We start from the raw sequence: 21,541 nt of genomic DNA, 5'->3' as shown, positions 1-21,541 counted from the left end.
TATCTGTTTATGTGTACACACACACACATTATCTTTTCTGAATTACCCACAGACTACCTTATTGAAAATTAGACACATGGAAAGTTTCAACTTTTCAACTTCAGCCATTTTTTAGTTATCTGCATATTAAAAAAAGATCCTGAAATTGCTTTGAAAGTGGAAAAATTGTGTGGGCTTTTTTCATTTTTCATAACTCAAAAACTATTTAATATATTTTTCTCAAACTTTGCAAAAAAAAAAAAAAAATCACCTTTGGGCTGAAACCAAGCATGGAAAATTTCACCACAAAGGGCTAATTTTTTGGAAAGCTGCAAGAAAATGAAAACAGTGGTTTATAATAGAACGTTCTTCATGCATGTTAATACTTAGTACTTTATCTAATGCATTTCATCTGAGAATTTCTGAACACTTTTCAGATTTAAATATTGAGCCATTTTAATATATGTGTATCCGTGATAGACTGTTAGATATGGAAAATTCCCCCCATGCTCTCAAAGGTCCAGTATATATTGGGAGTTAGTGAGATGTGTTTGAAGGGACAGGTAGGACAAATGATGTGAAGTGGCTACTAGCCAGAGAAAGCCTTACATTTACTGCCTAAACATATTTTAGCACCACCTCTTCCTGGCCCAGGAGTAGTTGTGAGTAGAGTATACTTGATGACGTAAGGTATTTGATTCATATATCTGAGCCAGTAGTTCTCAAACCAGTATCAGCATCACCTGGGATCTTGTTCGAAACACAAATTATTGGGCCCCACCCAGACTTAAGAATCTTAAACTCTAGGGCTGAGACTCACCAGTCAGTGTTTTAACAAGTACTCTAGGTGATTCTGATGCATGCTCTAGTTTGAGAACTAGAACTTTTTCCAAAAGCTTGGAATGTAGAATATTCTGAGATGTTACGGACAATTAAATCTGTCCTCGGTCTTTCCATACATGTCATCTCTACCTTCTCATATTATTCCTTGGAAGCAGGAGGAATACTTATCAAGTTCTCTAAAAGAAAGATCTTCTTTTCTATATTTCATGTTCTCTAGCTCTTTGCACCTATGACCTTATCCACAAGCACAGTGAGCCCCCTTGAGTAAAATGTTGATATAGGGAAACAGCACGACCAAGACGTATTTTCTCATTTCCATAATTCAAGCCTGGGATGGGACCATATATTTCATTCTCATTTCTTTGAAGTCTTAAGATCCAAGATTTAAGCAGCAAGGTAGCAGAGGTCTGTCAGTGGAAGCTGATTTAAGCCCTGCTCTTTTATGGGCAAGTTCTTAATCTTAAGTTTCGTAGGGGCCCTCTGCATTCCAGCAAACTCCAGTGTCGGTATTTTTGTGTGTTTAGGCACTGAAGTAGTTGTGTATGTGGCGTTGTAACAAATTTTGAGAATATTCTCCTGATGACAGAAGTGGACTTTTAGCTGATCACTGGTGCCCCAGCTTGTAAGGGTGAAGCTTAGGTATAGCCTGGGAGAGGTGTTTAAGCAGTTTAAGGTATATGTCTTCAGTTGCAACCCATCTTGACAGAAGCATGAATATAGCTATCTAAGCTAATATCAATGGAAAGGAAAAAGAGACATCTTTTTTAATTGATCATTTAAAATTTTTATTATGAAAAGTTTCAAACAGAAAAAAAAAAAAAAATTGTATAATGAATCTCCAGACACCCATTATCTAGATGAACATAGCTACTAATATTTTATCTTTACCTCATTTTTTTTTTTCCTCAAATACTTTCAGGTAGATTACAGCCCTCATAATATTTCACCCTTAAAAACTTTATTGTGCATCTTTTAAAAAGGACTTTTTCTTATATAACTACCATGTCATTATCACACCTAGCAAAATTAATGGTAATTCTTTGATATTATCTAATACAGTTCATATTCAGATTTTCTTAGTCCCCAGAATGTCTTTTTACAATTGGTTTGTGAGATCTTTCTTTAAATTAGAGGCTTTTCTTTCCAATTATAAAAGTTAATATATTTGTAAATTTCAGGCAGGTAGGAAAAGCAGTAAAAAAAAGCAAATGTGCCTTTGAGGATTGCTGTAGTATCCAGAGAGACATAACCTACTTACCACAAATTGCTTTTATAAAACAACAAGTAGCCTCTTAAAACAGAATGTGAAATTGTTTAAAGAAAGGTACCAGTGGGTCTGAGAATAATTTGTTACAAAGAAATTTGATGTAAGAGTTCATGATTTTAAAAGTAATTAATTTGTTCCTTGAGTTTTCATGCTTAGACCAGAGAGGATAATGCAATACCCCTTTCAATTTTGTTTTTATTTAATAAGAAAAAAAGGAAAATGTGGGATATTTTTGCACTATTATTTATTAGGGTGTATTTAAGATACTTAATTCCCTTATAGATATTTAGCATAATTAAAGGTTAAATTATTATTAACTGTTTTACTATAATTATTATTTATTATATTACTATAATTATAATTTAAGGACCTTATTCTTTCAACAGCTCTTGAAGGGGGTTATTCTTTTCCCATTTTATGCGTGAGGAAACTGAGACTTAGAAGGACAGAAGTAACTTGTTCAAGTAGACAACTAATAAGGCTGTGCTGGGATTTGAATCCACATTTGTTTGGCTCCAAAGTCCATGTTCTTAGCCACTAGGCTAAAAGTTAATTTCTTATTATAAAGAATTTGCGGACATCAGTAAAAAGAAGAGCAACTTCTCAGATAAAGGTGCAAAGGACATGAACAGATAGTTCACTGAAGAAGAGCTAGATAATAAAGTCTATCAAAAAATGTGTACTTAGCACAATGTATGACACAGTGCTTAATAAACTAGTGTCTGGTAGTAGTTAATAATGTCTGCCTATTAACTGAAAAAGTTCAGTGTTGTATGCGTATACTTCTTTATGTATTTTTAGACAGTCTGAACAGGTAAATACCAGGTGGCTTACAGTGGTTATCTCTGGGGGTTAGAGGTAAGGGTATGTATAGGAGGTGGAGACTCTACATTGTTTCTACTCTTTTACAATGATCATGTGTTACCAGAAAAAAAATAGTTCCTATAAAAAGTGTTCATAGCCTTTGAACCTACTAATTCTTTTCTTTGGAATCTATATTAAGAAACTAATCTCAAAAATAAAGAACACATTTGTGTACAAACATTATTTATTGTATCAAAAAAATTGTAAACATCCTAATGTCCAACTCTAAAGGAAAGTTTGAATATGGAATTTGCAACTATTAAAATTATATTTTCAAAAGACATTGTAATACATGAAAGTTAATTGTAGAATATTAAGGATGTTAAAATATAAAGAGAATATAGAGTACAGCTGTATGTCAAAGAAAACATACATTTACAAGCTTGAAAATAAAATGACCAAAATGAATACAGTGGTTATGTTTGAGTGGTGAGTTTTGGAGTGATTTTTTTCTATTTATTTTTTGTCCTTAAAATTTCTTTTAATGGCATATATTTTTATAATGATTTAATGGTTATGTATTTCCTTTCCTTTTTTAAAAAGCAGTTTGATTTTATGACTTCATAACAGAAAGTTTGTTCAGGAGAGATAAAGTTTTCAGTAACTTGTTACACAGCAAGAGACGACAATCACAAGGGGAAAGTAAAAGGGTAATGTAATGTCAGCTCTTCACGGTTTCTCTGCAGGAAAACCCACCCCCGAGACCAGCAGTGGCCCTTGGTCGGTAGCAGCATCTTCGGCAGTAGCAGCCGTCCTAGCCTTTTAACTCATCCTACTCTACTCAATTAGCGAGGCTTTTCTCCTTCCTTGCAATTTTTTATAAACCCTGCCTTCCCCCCCTTCACAGAATAATTTGGGTTGTCGCTAGGTACATATTTTGATGGCCTGCCTCACGATCATTATCTGAATGTGATAACAAAACCACAGGTTGGGATTAGCATCTTCATTCATCCTACTGCTGGGGTGACGCAGACCTTATTCAGATCTCACTGGACTACAGGTTTCAGAGTGGCTAGGACTTCAAGAGGGTCTGGGGTGTGAGTGAGTGAGTGGCCCATGCTAAGGCAGAGATGTTGTCTTTGTGAATACCCTGGCAGTTGGATGGATACAGGTCTGAAAAATACAGCTTGTGCCTTGCTACATTTAGACCTTGTTAAGCCAGTGAACTGGATGTTCACAGAAGAGCAGATTCTCAGAGCCTTGGTGGACGGAGCATAGCAGTCAGGAAAGAGATAACATAGAAGAAAGTAGAAACAGATGAGCAGAATTCTGTGAAATTGTTTTTTGTGTGGCTATTGTTGATTCCAGCCAGCAGATTCTTTTCAGGCCTATCAGTTTGTGGAGATGAGAACTATGAATATGATCTTTAAGGAAGGAAAAGACTCTTTAACATGGTTACCCTGTGTACATGAGGCTGTTTTACCCTCCCTTCTTGCTAGTATGGAAAATCTGTGAACAATATGCAATGTAGGCCACAAAAAATTCCCTGAAGTGGAAAAAGCCTGGCAGGCACTAAATGATGCTTCACAAGAATGAAATGTGGTTGCTTTGAGATCTTACATTCTGAGCCAGTTCAGACCAATTGTATTTGGTTGGGAAGAAGCCAGATTATCAGGTATCAGGGAGGTATATTGACAAACGGATAAAGACTGAAGCCAGTGTCATTTCTGACAACCTGTTCCTAGGAAACCAGACAGTAAATCATTTCCCATTATCAGTCATACAGAGACCAGAGGAAACATGCATGAATGAAGTCTGTAGACAGTCCAGAAACTCCATTTCAACAAATAATTTTATCTCCTCACCAGTACAGTTGTGGGAGCTTCTGTATAAGGCAAACTGAGTGTTAAGAGATTCAGCCTGAATTTCCTCTTTCATAACCTACTACCTTCAGAAAAATGCTGAGGAGTTTCTTGTGCCTATTGCAGAGGAGAAAGGTTCTAGGACTTCAGTAATATTACACAAATGTTGATTGATAGTGATTCAGAAGTGATTTCATAAAATCTTAGGGACAATTCTGATTATCTGGGTGCCAGGGGAGTTCTCCTTAAGGTCCTCTGAGGGAGATGGCCTCAATTTGTCCCCTTCGGTCGCAGTCCCTACGCCTGCCCTGTACATACCTGGTACTCCTCCTAACTATTATTATTTCTTGTTGCCCACTTCCTTTCTGTTTTTCCTGCCACCACCTAACAGATGGCGTCTATCCACCTTTTCAAGTCATCTCAGTGCAAACTTCTGTGTGAACTCTTTCCTGATTCTTCCCAGTTATTTTTACTGTCCTTCCTTTATAACCCTTTTTCTCAAAATTCTACCTTGTATTACAGGCATTGCATATTTATTTGATTCTCCTATTAGATCTTTGAGCTTTTCTTTTTTAAAATTAAGGTGTAACTTTCACACAATAACTCTTTTTTTCTCTCCCTGCTTCAATCTGGTTATTCTGCCCTATTTTCCAGTTCACTAACCCTCACTTCAGCTGTGTATAAACTCCTTTTAAACCCATCTGTTGAATTCTCCATTTCATTCATTCTATTTTTTGCTTATAGAATTTCCATTTTATTATTATTATAATTAACCATTTCCTAAAATTCTAAATTTCCTAAAATTTCCTAAATTCTACATCTCATCATTTCTTTTTTTTTAAAATTAATTAATTAATTTATTTTTGGCTGCGTTGCGTCTTCGTTGCTGTGCATGGGCTTTTCTCTAGTTGCGGCGAGCGGGAGCTACTCTTTGCTCTGGTGCGCGGGCTTCTCACTGCAGTGGCTTCTCTTGTTGCGGAGCACGGGCTCTAGGCGCACGGGCTTCAGTAGTTCTGGCACGTGGGCTCAGTAGTTGTGGCTCGCGGGCTCTAGAGCTCAGGCTCAGTAGCTGTGGCACATGGGCTTAGCTGCTCCGCGACATGTGGGATCCTCCCGGACCAGGGCTCGAACCCGTGTCCTCTGCATTGGCAGGCAGACTCTTAACCACTGCGCCACCAGAGAAGCCCTTGTCATTTAATTTCTTGATCATATTAATCACAGTTAATTTGAAGTTCATGTCTGACTTTATTCTCCTTTGTACTGTCAACAATTTTTTAAAGTACAATTTTACTCTTAAAAAATAAAATTCAGAGGTGACATATCTGAAATAAAAATAAATGAAAATCATAACTGATAATTCTAGTGTCTAAGCCTCTTGTAGTTACATTTCTTTTCTGCTTTTTCCTTCTTTGTTTTTGGTCATGTTGCCTTGTCCCTCAGTATGTTTGTATATTAGTCAGGGTTCTCCAGAGAAACAGAACCAATAGGATGTGTGTATACATAGAAAGTGACTAACCATAAGGAATTGGCTAACACAGTTATGGAGGCTGACAAAGGCAAGATCTGTAGTCAGTAAACTGGAGACCCAGGAGAGTCGATGGTGTAAGTTCTTGTCCAAAAGCAGGCCAACTCGAGACCCAGGAAGAGTCAGTATTTCAGTTGGAGTCCAAAGGCAGGGAAAAAAAACAGTGTCCCAGCTCAAAGGCAGTCAGCAGAAGGAATTCTCTCTTCCTCAACCTTTCGGTTTTATTCAGACCTTCAGCTGATTGGATGAGGCGCACTAACACTGGGGAGGACAGTCTTCTTTACTAGGTCTACTGACTCAAATGTCAATCCCATCCAAAACATCCTCTCAGGCACACCCAGAATAATGTTTGACCAAATATCTGCTAATCCCATGGCCCAGTCAAGTTGACACAGAAAATAAACCATCACTGCTTGGTAAGGTTCTTTTTAAATTGAATACCTGACATTATATATGAAAAATTATTAAGACAGTATGAGGCTTCTGTCTTCCTCCAGAGAGGATTTACCTTTGCTTTTTTTTTTTAAAAAAGTCAAAGATTTTTATTTATTTATTTATTTATTTATTTATTTATTTATTTATTTATTTATGGCTGTGTTGGGTCTTCGTTTCTGTGTGGGGGCTTTCTCCAGTTGCGGCAAGCAGGGGCCACTCTTCATCGCGGTGCGTGGGCCTCTCACTATCGTGGCCTCTCTTGTTGCGGAGCACAGGCTCCAGACGCGCAGGCTCAGTAGTTGTGGCTCACGGGCCTAGTTGCTCTGCGGCATGTGTGATCTTCCCAGACCAGGGCTCGAACCCGCGTCCCCTGCATTGGCAGGCAGATTCTCAACCACTGCGCCACCAGTGAAGCTCTACCTTTGCTTTTGACTAGCAGTTATAGTGAGGATCGATCACTTTAATGTGATAAGGAATTGGACTGAATCAAAACTATCTTTGTGAGGCCTGGTTCGTCACTGCTTCTAAGGGGTAACCCTTTAGTAGTTCCCACTGAGAGCCCAGGTGCCTTCTCTTTAATGGGCAGCAAACGCCCAAGTTTTGACCCTTGAGCCACAGAAGATTTTCAGAAACTGTTCAGCTTCTTGGCCTTATAGCCATTGCTTGCAAATTGGTAAATAACTGAGAAGAACTGTTTCAGCACACCTCTCAACGTTTCCTTTTTCTCTAGAATTTTGGCCCTTCAAATCTCCTCTGCCTTTGATGCTTCCAAAGACACTTTAAAAAAATGCTTTTTCCATCTTTTCTAATTGTTCTTGGCAGGCAGATGGCTCTGCAGTAGGCTAGCCTGCCACGCCCACTCCCCATGGCCACCATCACCACTGCGGCCTAGCTTCCAGTTCTTCCGGCTTTGCCCTGAGAAGTATTCCCTTTCGAGTTTTTTATTCTTTATGTGACCTGTTTTTTCTCTGGACAGTTTTAGAATCTTCACTTTATTCCCATTATATTTTGTGATGATACTCCTTGCACTCTTTATCCTTTTTAATCTGGAAACTGGCATCCTTACGTACTGAAAACTTTTCTTGTATTTTTTTCTTCTTGTTTTCTTTTTTTTTTTTAAAGATTTATTTTATTGATTAATTGATTGATTGATTGATTGCTATGTTGGGTCTTCGTTTCTGTGCTAGGGCTTTCTCTAGTTGCGGCAAGCGGGGGCCACTCTTCATCACGGTGCGCGGGCCTCTCACTATCGCGGCCTCTCTTGTTGCGGAGCACAGGCTCCAGACGCGCAGGCTCGGTAATTGCGGCTCACGGGCTCAGTCGCTCCGCGGCATGTGGGATCTTCCCAGACCAGGGCTCGAACCCGTGTCCCCTGCATTAGCAGGCAGATTCTCAACCACTGCGCCACCAGGGAAGTCCCTCTTCTTGTTTTCTGATTATTCATGTGTTAAACCTCCAGAAAAGATTCTCTTGATTTATTTCATTTTTCCATTGTTCATCTTTCTCTTCTCTTTTAAAGTTCTATACGATGAGAAATGGATATTTTTCCCAGCCTTATCTTGGAATGCATCTAATTAAACTTTTGATTTCAAGCCTTCATACAAACAATTTCTAAGATAATGTCTTGTTCTTTGTTCCCTTTTTGTAGAATCCTTTTTATTCATGGGTATTTCTCTCTCCCTCTCTCTCTCTGAGGAGAGCAAATTTGGGGGGTTTTGCTGTATTCTTGCACTGTCTCTATTCATTCTGAATTTTCTTTTTCACGTTTTGCTTATGTTGATCTATAATAGAAGGTTTCTCAGATGTCTGACATTCCTTTTTATCTGTTGGCATTTAGGAATGAAGCATTGGAAATCCTAGGAGGTTTGTGTGGGGGAGTGGGCCTTGTCAGCGTGGCAGCTTCACCGCAGGGTCATGGGACAGGGGTCCTGATTTTTTTTTTTTTGGTGTTGTTTCCCAGTGTCACTATTAGTATGTTCTTTCTCTAGAGCCATCCAGTTTCTCCCCCTAAAATCTTCAAATCTCCTGCCTCTGAGAGCAGCATCATCTAAGTGAAACATGAGAGGCTGGTGTTTGCTTGTGAGAGTGTCAGTATTCATGTTGGGCTTTCACTTAATCCTCCTTTCCATTGACGGCCCTTTTCCCCAGCCATTCCCTATGCCTGGAAAGCTCTCTCCTTCAACTTCTGTACACAGTAAACCTCCATTCCCGAGGTGCAGCTCCGGAGGAGGAGCTGCCTGGGGGTACTGGATGAGGCAGTCAACCTGGAGACCCTGCCCCTTAGCCTGACTTTCATTTATTCAGTGTGCTGTGTCCTTGCACTGTCACTGAGCACCTGGTATGGACTTGAAGGCACCCATGATCAAAACAGGAAAAAAGCCCTGACCTTTCAGAGGTCATAGTCTGCTAAAGGGAGATGGTAATAAACATAAAAATCAATATGTTCAAAGGTGAGACTGCCTTGATAAAAAGTGGAGCAAGATACGGGGATTAGAAGTGCCATGGCTGGGGGATAGAGGGCAGTGGTGGACTGTACTTTATTTTTTAATACTTTATGTGGAAATAATTTAAAACTTACAGAAGAGTTGCAAGAATAAGAATAGTACATAGAACACCATATACACTTTATCCCGATTTACTGTTGTTAATATTTTACCTCATTTTACGTGTTATTTGCTCTCCCTCTTCCACCCCCTACTGCTCTCTCTCTCTCATACATATGTATGAGGGGGGTAGGGAGAGTAAGTGTGTGTGTGTGTGTGTGTGTGCGCGTGTGTACACATACATATTAAGTGATACATATATGTATATATATATATATAATATTTCTTTCTGAACTATTTGAGAGTTAGTTAAATATATCATGGTCCTTTGAGGTGAATGAATGTTTTCAGTTGGTGGCTAATATTTGAACTGGTAACAGAGTATATGATTCCCATTTTCATCATACAGTATTTTCAGATACCATGGGACATTTTTAGTTGATAAATTAGTGACTATCATATTTGTATGTCAAGTGCAGCGTAACAGTTGGCAGTTGGCAGAGATGTTTAAAGGCTCTCGGGAATGCAGGCCAATCCTGTTAGTGAAGGTAGGGCCTCCCCAGGGGCATTTGGCCACTCTCTGAGCTCTGTAGAAGCTGAGGCCTCAGAAGCCCAGTGAGGCAGAGGTAATAAGACTCAGGAGCTAGTGCAGTGTTTGGCTAAGCCTAGGAGTTATCATGGTAGCACCAGGGTGGTTGCTACCCTCAGGAAGCTGGTGCGTCTGGGTGACAGTGGGAGAGGAAGCACCCCCTTCAGAGACCTGTGAGGGAAAAGATATGTTAAGATATGTACATCTCTGATACATCTTTATTTTTTCCTGAATTGAAAGGAGAGATTCTTACCTGTTTCATTATCATAGCTGGTATTAGGGTTTATGGACTTTCTTCAATTATTTGGGCCTAACTTTTTGTTGTGAGTTAACTGCTTTTTTCCCCAAGTTTTAATCTGTATCTCACGGGGTCTTAGCTTCCCTAACTGTTGGAATTACCTGCTGTCAGATAAAATGGGACATACTTTGCCGTACTTTGTGCCTTCCTTTTGACTTCTGAGAAGCTAGGAGTGTTTACTGGGGCAGCTTCTGTGACGGAAATCCCTTGTCTGGTGCTTTGGCCTGCACCCAGTGTGTGTCTCTGCCATGGGCCCTTTCATTGTCTCACTCTCCCTAGTCTGAAGCCCTGTGATGGATACCTTTGCCTGGTCTTCGTACAGGTATGAAAGTGGTATTTTAGTATATGGAACTGAAGCGTATACATTTCACAGTGTCTTTCAGCAAAGTTAAACAGGGAAGAATCTTCTTTACTGATTTCCTGGATAACCCTGAGGTCTGTCATCAGCACTTTGCTTATGTAGATATTCAGTGAATGTTTGTCAAACAGTTTCTCTTTCCATGGCCCTTTTCAAAGGTTCCAAGGTGCCAACTTAAAAAAATTGCAGAACATGAGAGTTGTGAGTTAAGTTTTATTGGGGGCAAAATGAGGACTATAGTCCGGGAGACAGCATCCCAGGTAGCTCTGAGAAACTGCTCCAAAGAGGTAGTGGGGAAGGTATATATGTGATTTTGTTGATGGGGGAGTACATACAATCAGGCACATATTTTTTGCAGAAGGTTTCTGCTAGTCTCGTGAAGGTTACTGCTAGTCACAAGGAGCAGACGTCACCATGAAGGATTTTAGTGTTTTTCTAGCTATTAGGAGATACAAGAACTGGGCTCATAAAATCAGCTCCTGAAAATATCTAGCTATCTGAAGACCTGTTCTGCCAGTTTTTCCCAGAGCACAGAGTGCCTCATTTCAGCTCTGTACCCTGAACTCCTTTCAGGGGGTGTTGGAAGTCAGCAGCTGCAGCAGCACATGATTTAATCCTTGTAGAGGTAGATGGCAAGTGCCAATGGAAAATGCCAATTTGTAGTTGACATACGCCACAGTGAATAAGAGGCTTCTCGTGCCCATTTTATATGTCTCTATGGTACTCTTTATTTCCCGTAGCCTGGTACCTATCGTGCGTTACTGTAGATACCTCTCCCATTTGACTTTAAGTTCTCTAAAAGCAGAGGCTCTTTCACCATTTTGTCTCCAGCACTCACCACAGCATCTGGTGTATCGTAGGTGCCAATATATCTTTAATGAATGAACAAACTAACAAACAATCAGTAAACCCAGTGAACGACTCTTCCCTCTCAAGTGGCTTAAGCTTTTAAAGACTGGAGTTTCTAACTTAGAAAAGTCCCAACCCCATTGTCAAATAATCATGTTTCTTGCTTCCCGACTCACACAGAGTATTCCAGCTCCAAGGTTAAGGAATTGCCAAATAACAGTATTTTGATCAGCAAAGCCATTCTTTCAGATTCTGTGTAGCTTTGCCATTATTAACCCAGAGAAAGCTGCAAATATCTCTGCAAATATGCAGCGTTCCTTGTAATTAGCAACCCTGACATGTAGATTAAATGCATGAAATGGCTTTTTTTTTTTTTTTTTTTTACATTCAGGTAATTAAAGTGTAGAAAAATCTCTGCCCCAGAAGATCTGAGTATGATTCACATGAATGGGAAATGGTAAAAGTGGTCAGTTTCATGAATGCCATCTATCTTAAGCAAAACATATTGAAGTGGCATAATTTTTTTTCAGTATCAATTTTGAAGGATCTTCCTTCTTAGGATTTAACGTTATTTCTGAAGCTGAATGATTTGAAACACTTGTAAATATTGGCCTATCTCTAGCAATAATGGTAGCAGTTGTTTAAACCACAGGGAATTATGTCACCAAAAATAATTATTAAGAAATTCTTTTGTCTGCAAGTATGTCACCAAACAATAATAATTATTAAGAAATTCTTTTGTCTACAAGTATATGGTGTAATTAATGGTTAATGGCATGGGCTCTGAAGTTACCCTCCTTGGGTCCATACTTCATCTTTGTTATTTAGTAGCTAAACCTCACTTTTCTCATCTATAGAATGAAGAAACTTACTTGATGAGGTTGTTATGCATATTAAATGAGATTATGTATATAAAGTACATCAGCCTAGTTCCTAGAAGATAGTAAGCTATCATTACTACTGTTATTCTAAGCAGTTCCCTACTGTGGGGCATATTCCTGTCTTACTAATGTATGAAATTGTTAAGACAATATAAGATCTCAAAAAGCAAGCTCTTGGTCATTAAAATAGAATGGAATTTGCAGTTTATAAACTGAATACATATGATTAAATAAGCTGAATAGTCTCATCCTAAAGAGAGGAAAACATGGCCTTTTGGGGAGAAGAGAGAAACTAAACTAGGATTATTCCTAGGTCTGCGTTTTGACTACTAACAGCTTTATCTTTGAAGGCTGCCTGGTTTATATTGCGTGTTCTCTGACATGTCTTAACAATGTTGGCAGTCATACGAAAGGAAAAAAACTATGTGCTATGTTTTCTTGTTTTCAGCTTGTTATAGTAGGGAAGTACCCTGCCATTACTGCAGCAGGTGGGCTCAGCTGATAAGCAAATAGGGAAAGTAGCAGTGATGCCATTCTTTCAAAGACGTTGAAGTACTGTTTATCATGGCTTCATTTAGTCATAACACACAGGCATCATTGCCGCACCCCAGAAAAATAAGCTATCTGAACAGTATAAGTGTATTGAAGATATTTTTTAGATTTTACTGTGTTTAAAAATAAAATGCCTATTTAATGAAACAGGTTGTACAAAAACCACACCTGAACATCATACTCCTTACTTTATGGCTATACTTCAAATTGTTTCCTAACTTCCTTTCTGGAAAATGATTAATAATAATAATAAATTCAGGAAAAATAAACATCAAAATACTGTCTCCAATTCCCCAAACGTACCCTGTATAAAAAGTTCCACTGTGTATATTTGCTTTCCCATACTAGTCAAGAAAACATGGTTGTGCTTCATTATCAAAAGTTGACTCAGATTTCAAATGAAAATGTGAAATATATAAAAATGTTTCCTTAGAGTAGAATGAATTGGCCAGCCTAGAAGTTCTTTCTTTAATGAGACAGTAACATAAGAAAACGTTTTGTCATGTACACAGATTTGGAAACTTTCTCTGCACAGCTGTGTTATAAAATTGGGTATACTTCCTTGACCTCAGTGATTTTTTTGCCAATAGGTGTCTATATGAATAAAAGAAATTTTTATTACTGTTCCTTAACCTATCATATTTGGACTATAAATTTCATTGAAATTATTGTTATGGTATCTAGGAAAAGTATAAGTTTCACCCAACAGGTAATAACTGTTGCTCTCCAAAGGCAAGAGAGGAAAACCAGTCTCATCAACTATTAGTTGTGATAAACAATCTTTGGTTTTCTTATATTTTTGAGAGGCAATGATGCCTTCAGAGTACACATTAGAACTTCCTTATTGTTTCAGTACATTCCCATGATTTCAGAGTGCACTTTAATTCTCAATTTATTATTAATATAGATCAACCAGATGTAACCCTGTAGTTCCTCGGGTATTTTTAGAGTTTTTCCTCGCATGCAGTTTTGTTTAACACAGGTCACAGTAATGGATCGTTTGTACAAAGTAACGGATTGCTTCCTCTTTCTGCCAGCTGATTTGATCAGCCTGAAGTTCCTTAGATACTGTGGGTTACATAACTAGTATGGAATCTGTATGGTACATTTTTTAGTATGACAGTAACTGTATTAACCATTTAATCCTTTAGGGCATTTTAATAGACACAAGGAAGCCCGTTATTTTGAAGTGAATAAACTTGAAACTAAAATGAGCACTGAGTTACCATACCGGACTCAATTACCAGACTTCTTGGAAAACAGATTATTTTCATTAGTTGATTGTTCTGGTTAACTGTGGATTGGCCAGGAAAAAAAAGACAAAAACCAAAAACCATTTCTTTCGAACTTTCCCCTTTTAAGTGTTTGTAATGTGTTTTAGCATATTCTCCTGCTTTTATAAGCAGAGAACAATAGAACATAATTTAGTTTTACTTTCCTGAAGAATTTGTAGCACCTGAGAGTCCTAGTTCTGAATATTTTCTCTTATCATCTCTGGTGCCATTATAAATGCAGAAGGTTTGAGAGTTGAATAGTTAAATTCTAGTCAGTGGAGACTGTATTATTCAGTGACATCTAATTTTCCAGGTATCACTTACAGGATATAGTTGAAGAACCTGAAAATAAGCAAAATTACCTTTGTCCTTTCAGAATAAAAAGTTCAGAGAACATATGAGCCCCAAGGCTTAGAATGTCTTCTTTGAAGCTTGCTAATTCCCTTTTATTCATAATTCCAACTAGTTGGTTTCCAAGAAGAAACAGAATTTGGACACCCTCATTGTCAGCACATGCGAATCTGCCTAATGTTCATTATAGCATAGTATTCCATTAAATGGATATATCATAATTTATGTAACCAGTCCTAATTATGGACATTCATCTCCAGTCTTTTGCTATTCTAAATAATTCTGTTTTCCAGTTTTCCCAACTGCATTTATTGAACAGCTCTTTTTTTTTTTTTTCCTCCACTGATACCTTTATCATAAACTTAATTCCCATATATGTTCAGGTCTGTTTCTAGACTCTTTTTTGTTCTTTTGAGCTGTATGATCCTTTTCTGATCATACAGTTTTAACTACTGTAGCTTCATAATATGTGTAATATTTAGTAGAGCTAATCTCCCCTCTTTCTCTTCTTTTTCAGAATTTCTAGGTTTAGTGCCTTTCATTTTCCAGATGAACATTAATATAATTTGTCAAATTTCAAAATAAAGATCATTTTTTAGTATTTTAATTGGTATTGAATTGATAAACTAACTTTGTGGGAGAATTTATATCTCCTTTGCAATGGAAGAACAAATGTCCCTTTGGATTTTAAAGTTTTCTTTATATAAGTGTAGTACATTTCTTTTTACAGTGGTATTTAGCTGTTATTTTTATACATGAGATTTTGTTAATGTTTAAAACATAAGCTGAAAATAATGGTAATTTTACCTTCCCAATATTTCTCTTACTTTTTTAAAAATCTTGTCAAATTTCATTGATATAGTACTTCTAGGACAGTATTAACAATACAATAACCAGAGTAATCCTATTAAGATGGAAGTCAAACATATCACCCCTGTTTTCAAAACCCTTCAAAGGCTTTTCAGTTACTCACAGTGAAAACCAGAGGCCTAGGGGACAGTCCATCGTCTGCTGCCCCTGTGATCACAGCTGCCGCAGCCTGAACTGCTATCCTCTCACATACTCGGCTCCAACTGTACTTCTTGCTTTTTACTCAAACACCAAATTAGGTTCTGTTTTATGGCCTTTGCACTTGCTCCTCCCTCTCCCAGAAAAACTCTTTTCCCAAATATCATCAGCCCACTCCATAACTGCCTTTGCACAAATGTTACCTTTCACTGAAGCCTTCTGTAAACACCCTATTTAGAGCTACACCACCACTTCCAGCAATTCCTAGGCTTTTTTCATTATCTTATTTCTTTCCTACCCCACCATAGGACTTGAGATTTACTAGTATTATACATCTCTTAATTACTTATTATTATTTTATTTTTATAATTATTCATTCCTTAGATTGTCATATAATTATTTTTAAATTATTAATCATTTATTGTGACTTACTAACATACATGTTTTATTCATTGTTATATCATTTACTCAATTCTTTATTTAGTATTTACTGTCACTTATGTTTTTATCACTTATATCTTTCTCATGCAAAAAAATGGTAAGAAAGAAGAAAAAATGGGGTAAGGAGATACAAAAACTAGAAAGCACAAAATAAGATTTTAGATTTAACTCCAAAATATTGGCATTTTTTAAGTGAAAATGTAGTAAACGTATTAGTCATATTAGTTAAAAGACATAGACTGTCAGATTAGATAGAGATAATAATCCAACTATCTTCTAAATATAAGGCTATAGAAAGGTAGAAAGTAGAAGGGTGGGAAGGGTATATCTTGCAACTTCTAACCAAAAGAAAGCTGGTATAGCTATGTTAACATTAAACAAAATAAGCCCTAAGGGAAAAACATTACTAGAGATGAAGAGAGTTCCTTCATAATTATAAAAGGTTTACTCTATCAGGTACTAATAGTCAATAACAGAATAAAAGAGGTAATATCACTACTGGTGGTCCAGAGATTGAAGTATAATAGCAGGATATTATAAATAACTTCATGTCAATAAATTTGGAAGTTTAAATAAAATGGATAAATCCCTAGAAAAAGATAACATCAAAACAGATTCTCAGGGAGAAATAGAAAGCCGGAACGGTCCTAAGCCTTTAAAGAAATTGAATCAATCAGTAGTCAAATCTTTCTAAAAATAAAACTCTAGAGATTTCCCTTGGTGGTCCAGTGGTTAGGACTCGGAGCTGTCACTGCTGTGGCCTGGGTTCAATCCCTGGTCAGGGAACTAAGACCCCATAAGCTGTGTGGTGTGGCAAAATCAAAACGAAACAAAAAAACCAAACTTTAGGCTTCACTGGTGAGTTCTATCAAATATTCAGAGAATAAATCATTCTATTATATTACAAAATCCTCTGAATAATGGGAAAGGAAACCATAGTCTCCAACTCTGTTTTCTCAAACTAGCAAAGCCTTATATCCAAACCTGGAATAAATAATATAAGAAAAGCAAATTATAGGCCAGGCTTACTCATCAACATGCAAAAGTCCTACACAAAGTATTAGGAAACCAAATATAGTAATATAGTAACATATGAGAAGGATGTATCATGACCAAGGTGGGTCTATCCCCAAAATGGAAAGTTAGTTTCACATTAGAAAATCAATTGATAGTTTACCACTTTAATAAATGAAAGGAGAAAAATCATACAATCATTTCAATAGGGACAGAAAAGGTATTTTATAAAACTCAGTATCCATATATGGGTTTTATCCATATAAAACTCATATCTGTATCCAATGCTGAGAGCCAAAAATACTCAAGGCATTTTTGAAGAACAAGAAAATGGGGTTTAAGTTACTCTACCAAATATCAAAATATAAAGCTTTAGTAAATAAGACGTGTGCTCTGGGCACAGAGTTAGAAAAGTAGGCCAGTAGGACAGATTATAGAACCCTGGAAAGGACCTATTCACATATACACAGGATTTACAACAGAAATGTCACTGCAGAAAAGCAGGAAAAGGGCAGTCTTTGCAGTTAACAGTGCTGGAACAATTGAGTTTCCATATGGAAAAAAATTAAATTAGACCCATATTTCACACCACACATAAAAATCAGTTTCAGGTAGATTATGAACCAAAAAGTGACAGACTAAGCCATCGAGCTTTTAGAGATATTATTGAAGAACATTGGCTGCCAAGGAGCCTGCAGTGACTGTGAACTGTGGCCGACCTGGCTTTCTTACGGTATTGTGTTCCTATAGCTCCAGGTGGGAGTGACAAACGAGAGCCCAGCTGAGGCTGAGAAGTCAGTTTCTTCATCATTGTCTTTGCTGCCGCTGCAGCTGCTAACAAGAAACCTGCTCTTCAGCCTCGAGGGAGAACTCTTCCTGTGGGGTGGGGAAGGGAGCTCCTTCTTAGCCCTTCAGCTGGGAGGCCTCAGCAGGGCAGTGAGAAACCCTGCCTCTCTCAATACCAAAGAGTGCTTAATACAAATCCACCCCTGTTTGAAATCTCTTAAGACTTAAGTCCAACAGAACCTTGGTAGCACTTACAGGAGTTAAAGGACTCATGATATTAGAATTACGTCAAGAGATAGGGGAAGAAATCTGAATTTGAAGGTATAAAAGTCAGTGGTTAATTGTAGCACCACTCCAGTTGCTAAAAGATTTTTTTATTGTTTCTGCCCCTCAGAGTCTTAAAGCGTGCTGTTTGGTATCCAAGTGCAATGCCAGATCCCTGAATTAAACTGCTAACGTTAGACAATATGATAAAATTTACTTTCTGTGTGAGTTCCAGACACCCACCAAAGTGATCATACTTTCGAAAACAGAAGAAGAAAGGCTAATAATTAATGCCATATTGTTTAAGAGTTCTTGTTGATCCACATCATTAGTACTTGGTATTGTTAGATTTCTTATTTTTTGCCAGTCTGAAGGGTACATTCCATTATCTTTAAGAGAGACAGCAGCCCTGTTTGACTTTGAGCCATTGGGAGCAGTCCTGAAGAATATCTTTGGACAGAAAAGGCAAAGGTGAAGCAGTAGCATACCCACTGTATATGGAATACGAAAATACGGAGAGCTGTTCAAGAGCCCTGGAGACATCGGGAAGCTATCGGTTTCTTTACTTATGCTTCCCAAGACTGAAGGTAACTATCGTTAGGATGCTCATGCTACATACTCTGCTTACCCTGTGTCCTCAACACCATGGTCATCACTGATGAATCAGGAATGCTGTGTCCCTGTGTTATGCTAGAAGGGGAAGAAGAAGGTGACCAAGTATCAAAAGTCCCAGGATCCCGAAGCTGATTTCATTCCTCCTGTGTTTGTGTTCAAATGCATTGAGTTAGGGACTTCCCTGGTGGGGCAGTGGTTAAGAATCCACCTGCCAGTGCACGGGACGTGGGTTCGATCCCTGGTCCGGGAAGATCCCACGTGCCACGGAGCAACTAAGCCCGTGCATCAAAACTACTGAGCCTGTGCTCTAGAGCCCATGAGCCACAAGTACTGAAGCCTGCGTGCTCTAGGGCCTGCCTGCCACAACTACTGAGCCCCCGTGCTGCAACTACTGAAGCACACGCGCCTAGAGCCCGTGCTTTGCAACAAGAGAAGCCACCACGATGAGAAGCCCACGCACCGCAACAAAGAGTAACCCCCTCTCGCCGCAACTAGGGAAAGCCCGTGCGCAGCAACGAAGACCCAACGCAGCCAAAAATAAAATAAAAATAGAAGTAAAAAAAAAAAACAAGACAAATGCATTGAGTTAAGAGTTCACACTGAAATTGGCATCCAGGGAGAATGATTCCTTTAACTGACTTTTCTTGTCCAGTCAGACTTCCCAGAGATCCTGTAAGCTTTGTGTGAATCTTTATATATAACCTTTGTATAAACCCATTGTAATACAGGCAGCTGGCTCTGACTGGAAGATTCTGGATCATCCCTGACATTCTGGAGCCCACAGTGATCTGCATCACAGGTGCCCGTGAATGCCCCATAAAGGCCCCAAAGGCCTTTATTAAGCACAGTCCATCCAACATCTCCTCTGCTTTGTGCTTGAGAAGATGCCAAGGTGGCAGAAACTCCCATATTCTGGCTGAAACTCAGCATTCATTCAAAAAGCACATTATGAGCACTTTGCCATGTGTTGTTACCAACCCAGCATTTTAAAAATCATCTGGAAAGGCTGTGCCTCCCTGCTCCCAAAGAACGTCAAGACCACAGGGAACAGGACATTCTTATGTGACAGAGGAGGAGATCTAGTAGAGATCAAATTACTGTGACCAAAAAAGAAACAACTAAAATATCTCAGATATTGTTGAGAGAAAAGGAAAAGTCTGCAGGAAATGGCTAAGCACTTACCTGATAGATATGACCAAGGAAGAACAAGAAGATATCATAATTAGAAAGAAGAGTCCTCCACAGTTTTCACCCTCAAATCCCTGTTCTCTATTAGTGAGACAGACATGAAGGCAGAATGACAGGTGTTACCTGATCAACTTTAACATTTGGTCAGTGCCATCAAATAGGTTACTATGAAAAAGGACTGTCAACAGTGGAAGTTGAAAAAGAGAGTGAGTCCACAAAACCCCACCTTTACTATCAGGTCTACCAGGAAAAGTGCATCCAGTTCATCCAGAAGGAAGAATGTAAATACATAAGGGAAATGGCAAATCACTGATGCCTGAAATCAAAGGAGCAGACTCACAGCTGGAGTTAAACACAGCCCAAGGCTTAAATCCACATTGTAGAACAGATAAGAGGTAGCATGAAAAAATAATATCTTCTAGAATTTCTTAAACCACAGACAAAGAACAATAACTGTAAGAGAAAAGACTGTTAAATTCAACTGCATCAAACTTAAGAGCTTATCTCCGTTAAGAAAAAAAAAAAAAAAAGAATAAGGGTTGAACAGGCAAGCCAAGAACTGCAACATGACAAAGGACTGGTATCTAAAATAAAAAGCAACTTCTACAAATCAATAAAAAATAAGACAGTCTAATAGAAAAATGTGAGACTTAAATAAGACATTTGCAAAGGATATATAGAAAATGTCCAAAAAGCATATAAAAGGCTTATTAGTCATCAGAGAAACACAAATTAGAGCCACAATGAAATACCTCTAAACACCAGGTTGGTCAATTACAATTATAATTACAAAGTTTGCCAGTACCAAATGTGAGGAAATGTAACAATATGAACCCTCATGTCTGATGGTAGGGGAGTAGATTGGTATAAGTACTTTGAAAAACTATTTGGGAAATTGGGATTGACATATATACACTAATATGTATAAAATGCGTAACTAATAAGAACCTGCTGTATAAAAAAATAAATAAAATAAAATTCAAAAATTCAAAAAAAAATTTGGAACTACCTACTAAAGCTGCACGTGTGCAACCATATGACCCCATATTCCTACTTCGAGGTGATACAGTCAACAGAAATACATGCACACATGCACAAGAGATGTGTGTAAAAATATTATAACAGCATATTTGTAATAACACAAATATCTGTCAGTAAAATAAATTGTGTTTTGTTCTTACAGTGGAAAACTGTATAGCAAAGATAATGAGCTATTGCTACATGTATCAGCATGGTTGGATGTTATAAACAATGTTGAGTGAAGGAAGTAAAATACAAAAACACACTGCATGATTACATCTATATAAAGTTCATTAACAGACAAAAATTAACTATGGTATTAAGGGATAGGTATTAGTCTGCTCGAACTGCCATAACAAAATGCCATAGACTGGGTGGCTTAAACAACTGACATTTATTTTCTCACCGTTCTGGAGTTTGGAAGTCCAAGATCAGCATTCCAGCATGGTCAGTTTCCAGTGAAACTTCTTCCTGGCTTGTAGATGGCCACCTTCTGTCTGTGTGTTCGCCAGATCTCTTCTCTGTGTGTTCTTGGGATGAGAGTAAGCTCTCGGGTGTCTGTCCTTATAAGGATACTAATCGTATCCATTAGGGCCCCACTCTTATGACCTTATATAACCGTAATTACCTCTCTCTACATGCAGTCACCTTGGGAGTTAGGGCTTCGTCATATCAGTTTGGGGGTGACACAGTTCAGTCTATAGCAGGTTGATAAGCATTAATATAAAGCAAAATAAGGAAGTGATTATAGTATTAAGGAATGATAAGTATTGATATAAAGAAAAGTAAGGAAGT

The 21,541-nt window shown here is 38.0% G+C and overlaps 1 protein-coding gene and 1 pseudogene across 4 annotated transcripts in view; both read left to right on the top strand.

Annotated features, from left to right (window-relative positions):
- The window catches only part of LDAH (lipid droplet associated hydrolase), a 94,180-nt gene that overhangs the window by 42,933 nt on the left and 29,706 nt on the right, over positions 1 to 21,541 (top strand). Inside the window, exon 5 of one of the 4 annotated variants that reach the window (XM_068564555.1) lies at positions 18,320 to 18,467. The exons of the other annotated variants lie outside the window; for them this stretch is intronic. Within the exon in view, the coding sequence (XP_068420656.1) occupies positions 18,320 to 18,340 (21 nt within the window). The 3' untranslated portion in view covers positions 18,341 to 18,467. Of the gene's footprint in view, positions 1 to 18,319; positions 18,468 to 21,541 lie in introns of those variants that run through there. 4 annotated transcript variants of the gene reach the window in all.
- LOC137778099 (nuclear pore complex protein Nup88 pseudogene) lies at positions 18,569 to 20,084 on the top strand (annotated as a pseudogene).

The sequence above is a fragment of the Eschrichtius robustus genome, chromosome 15 (assembly GCF_028021215.1).
Source record: "Eschrichtius robustus isolate mEscRob2 chromosome 15, mEscRob2.pri, whole genome shotgun sequence".
Classification (NCBI taxonomy): domain Eukaryota; kingdom Metazoa; phylum Chordata; class Mammalia; order Artiodactyla; family Eschrichtiidae; genus Eschrichtius; species Eschrichtius robustus.
Note: the sequence above shows the minus strand (reverse complement) of the source record. Positions and strands in the feature narration are given on the sequence as shown.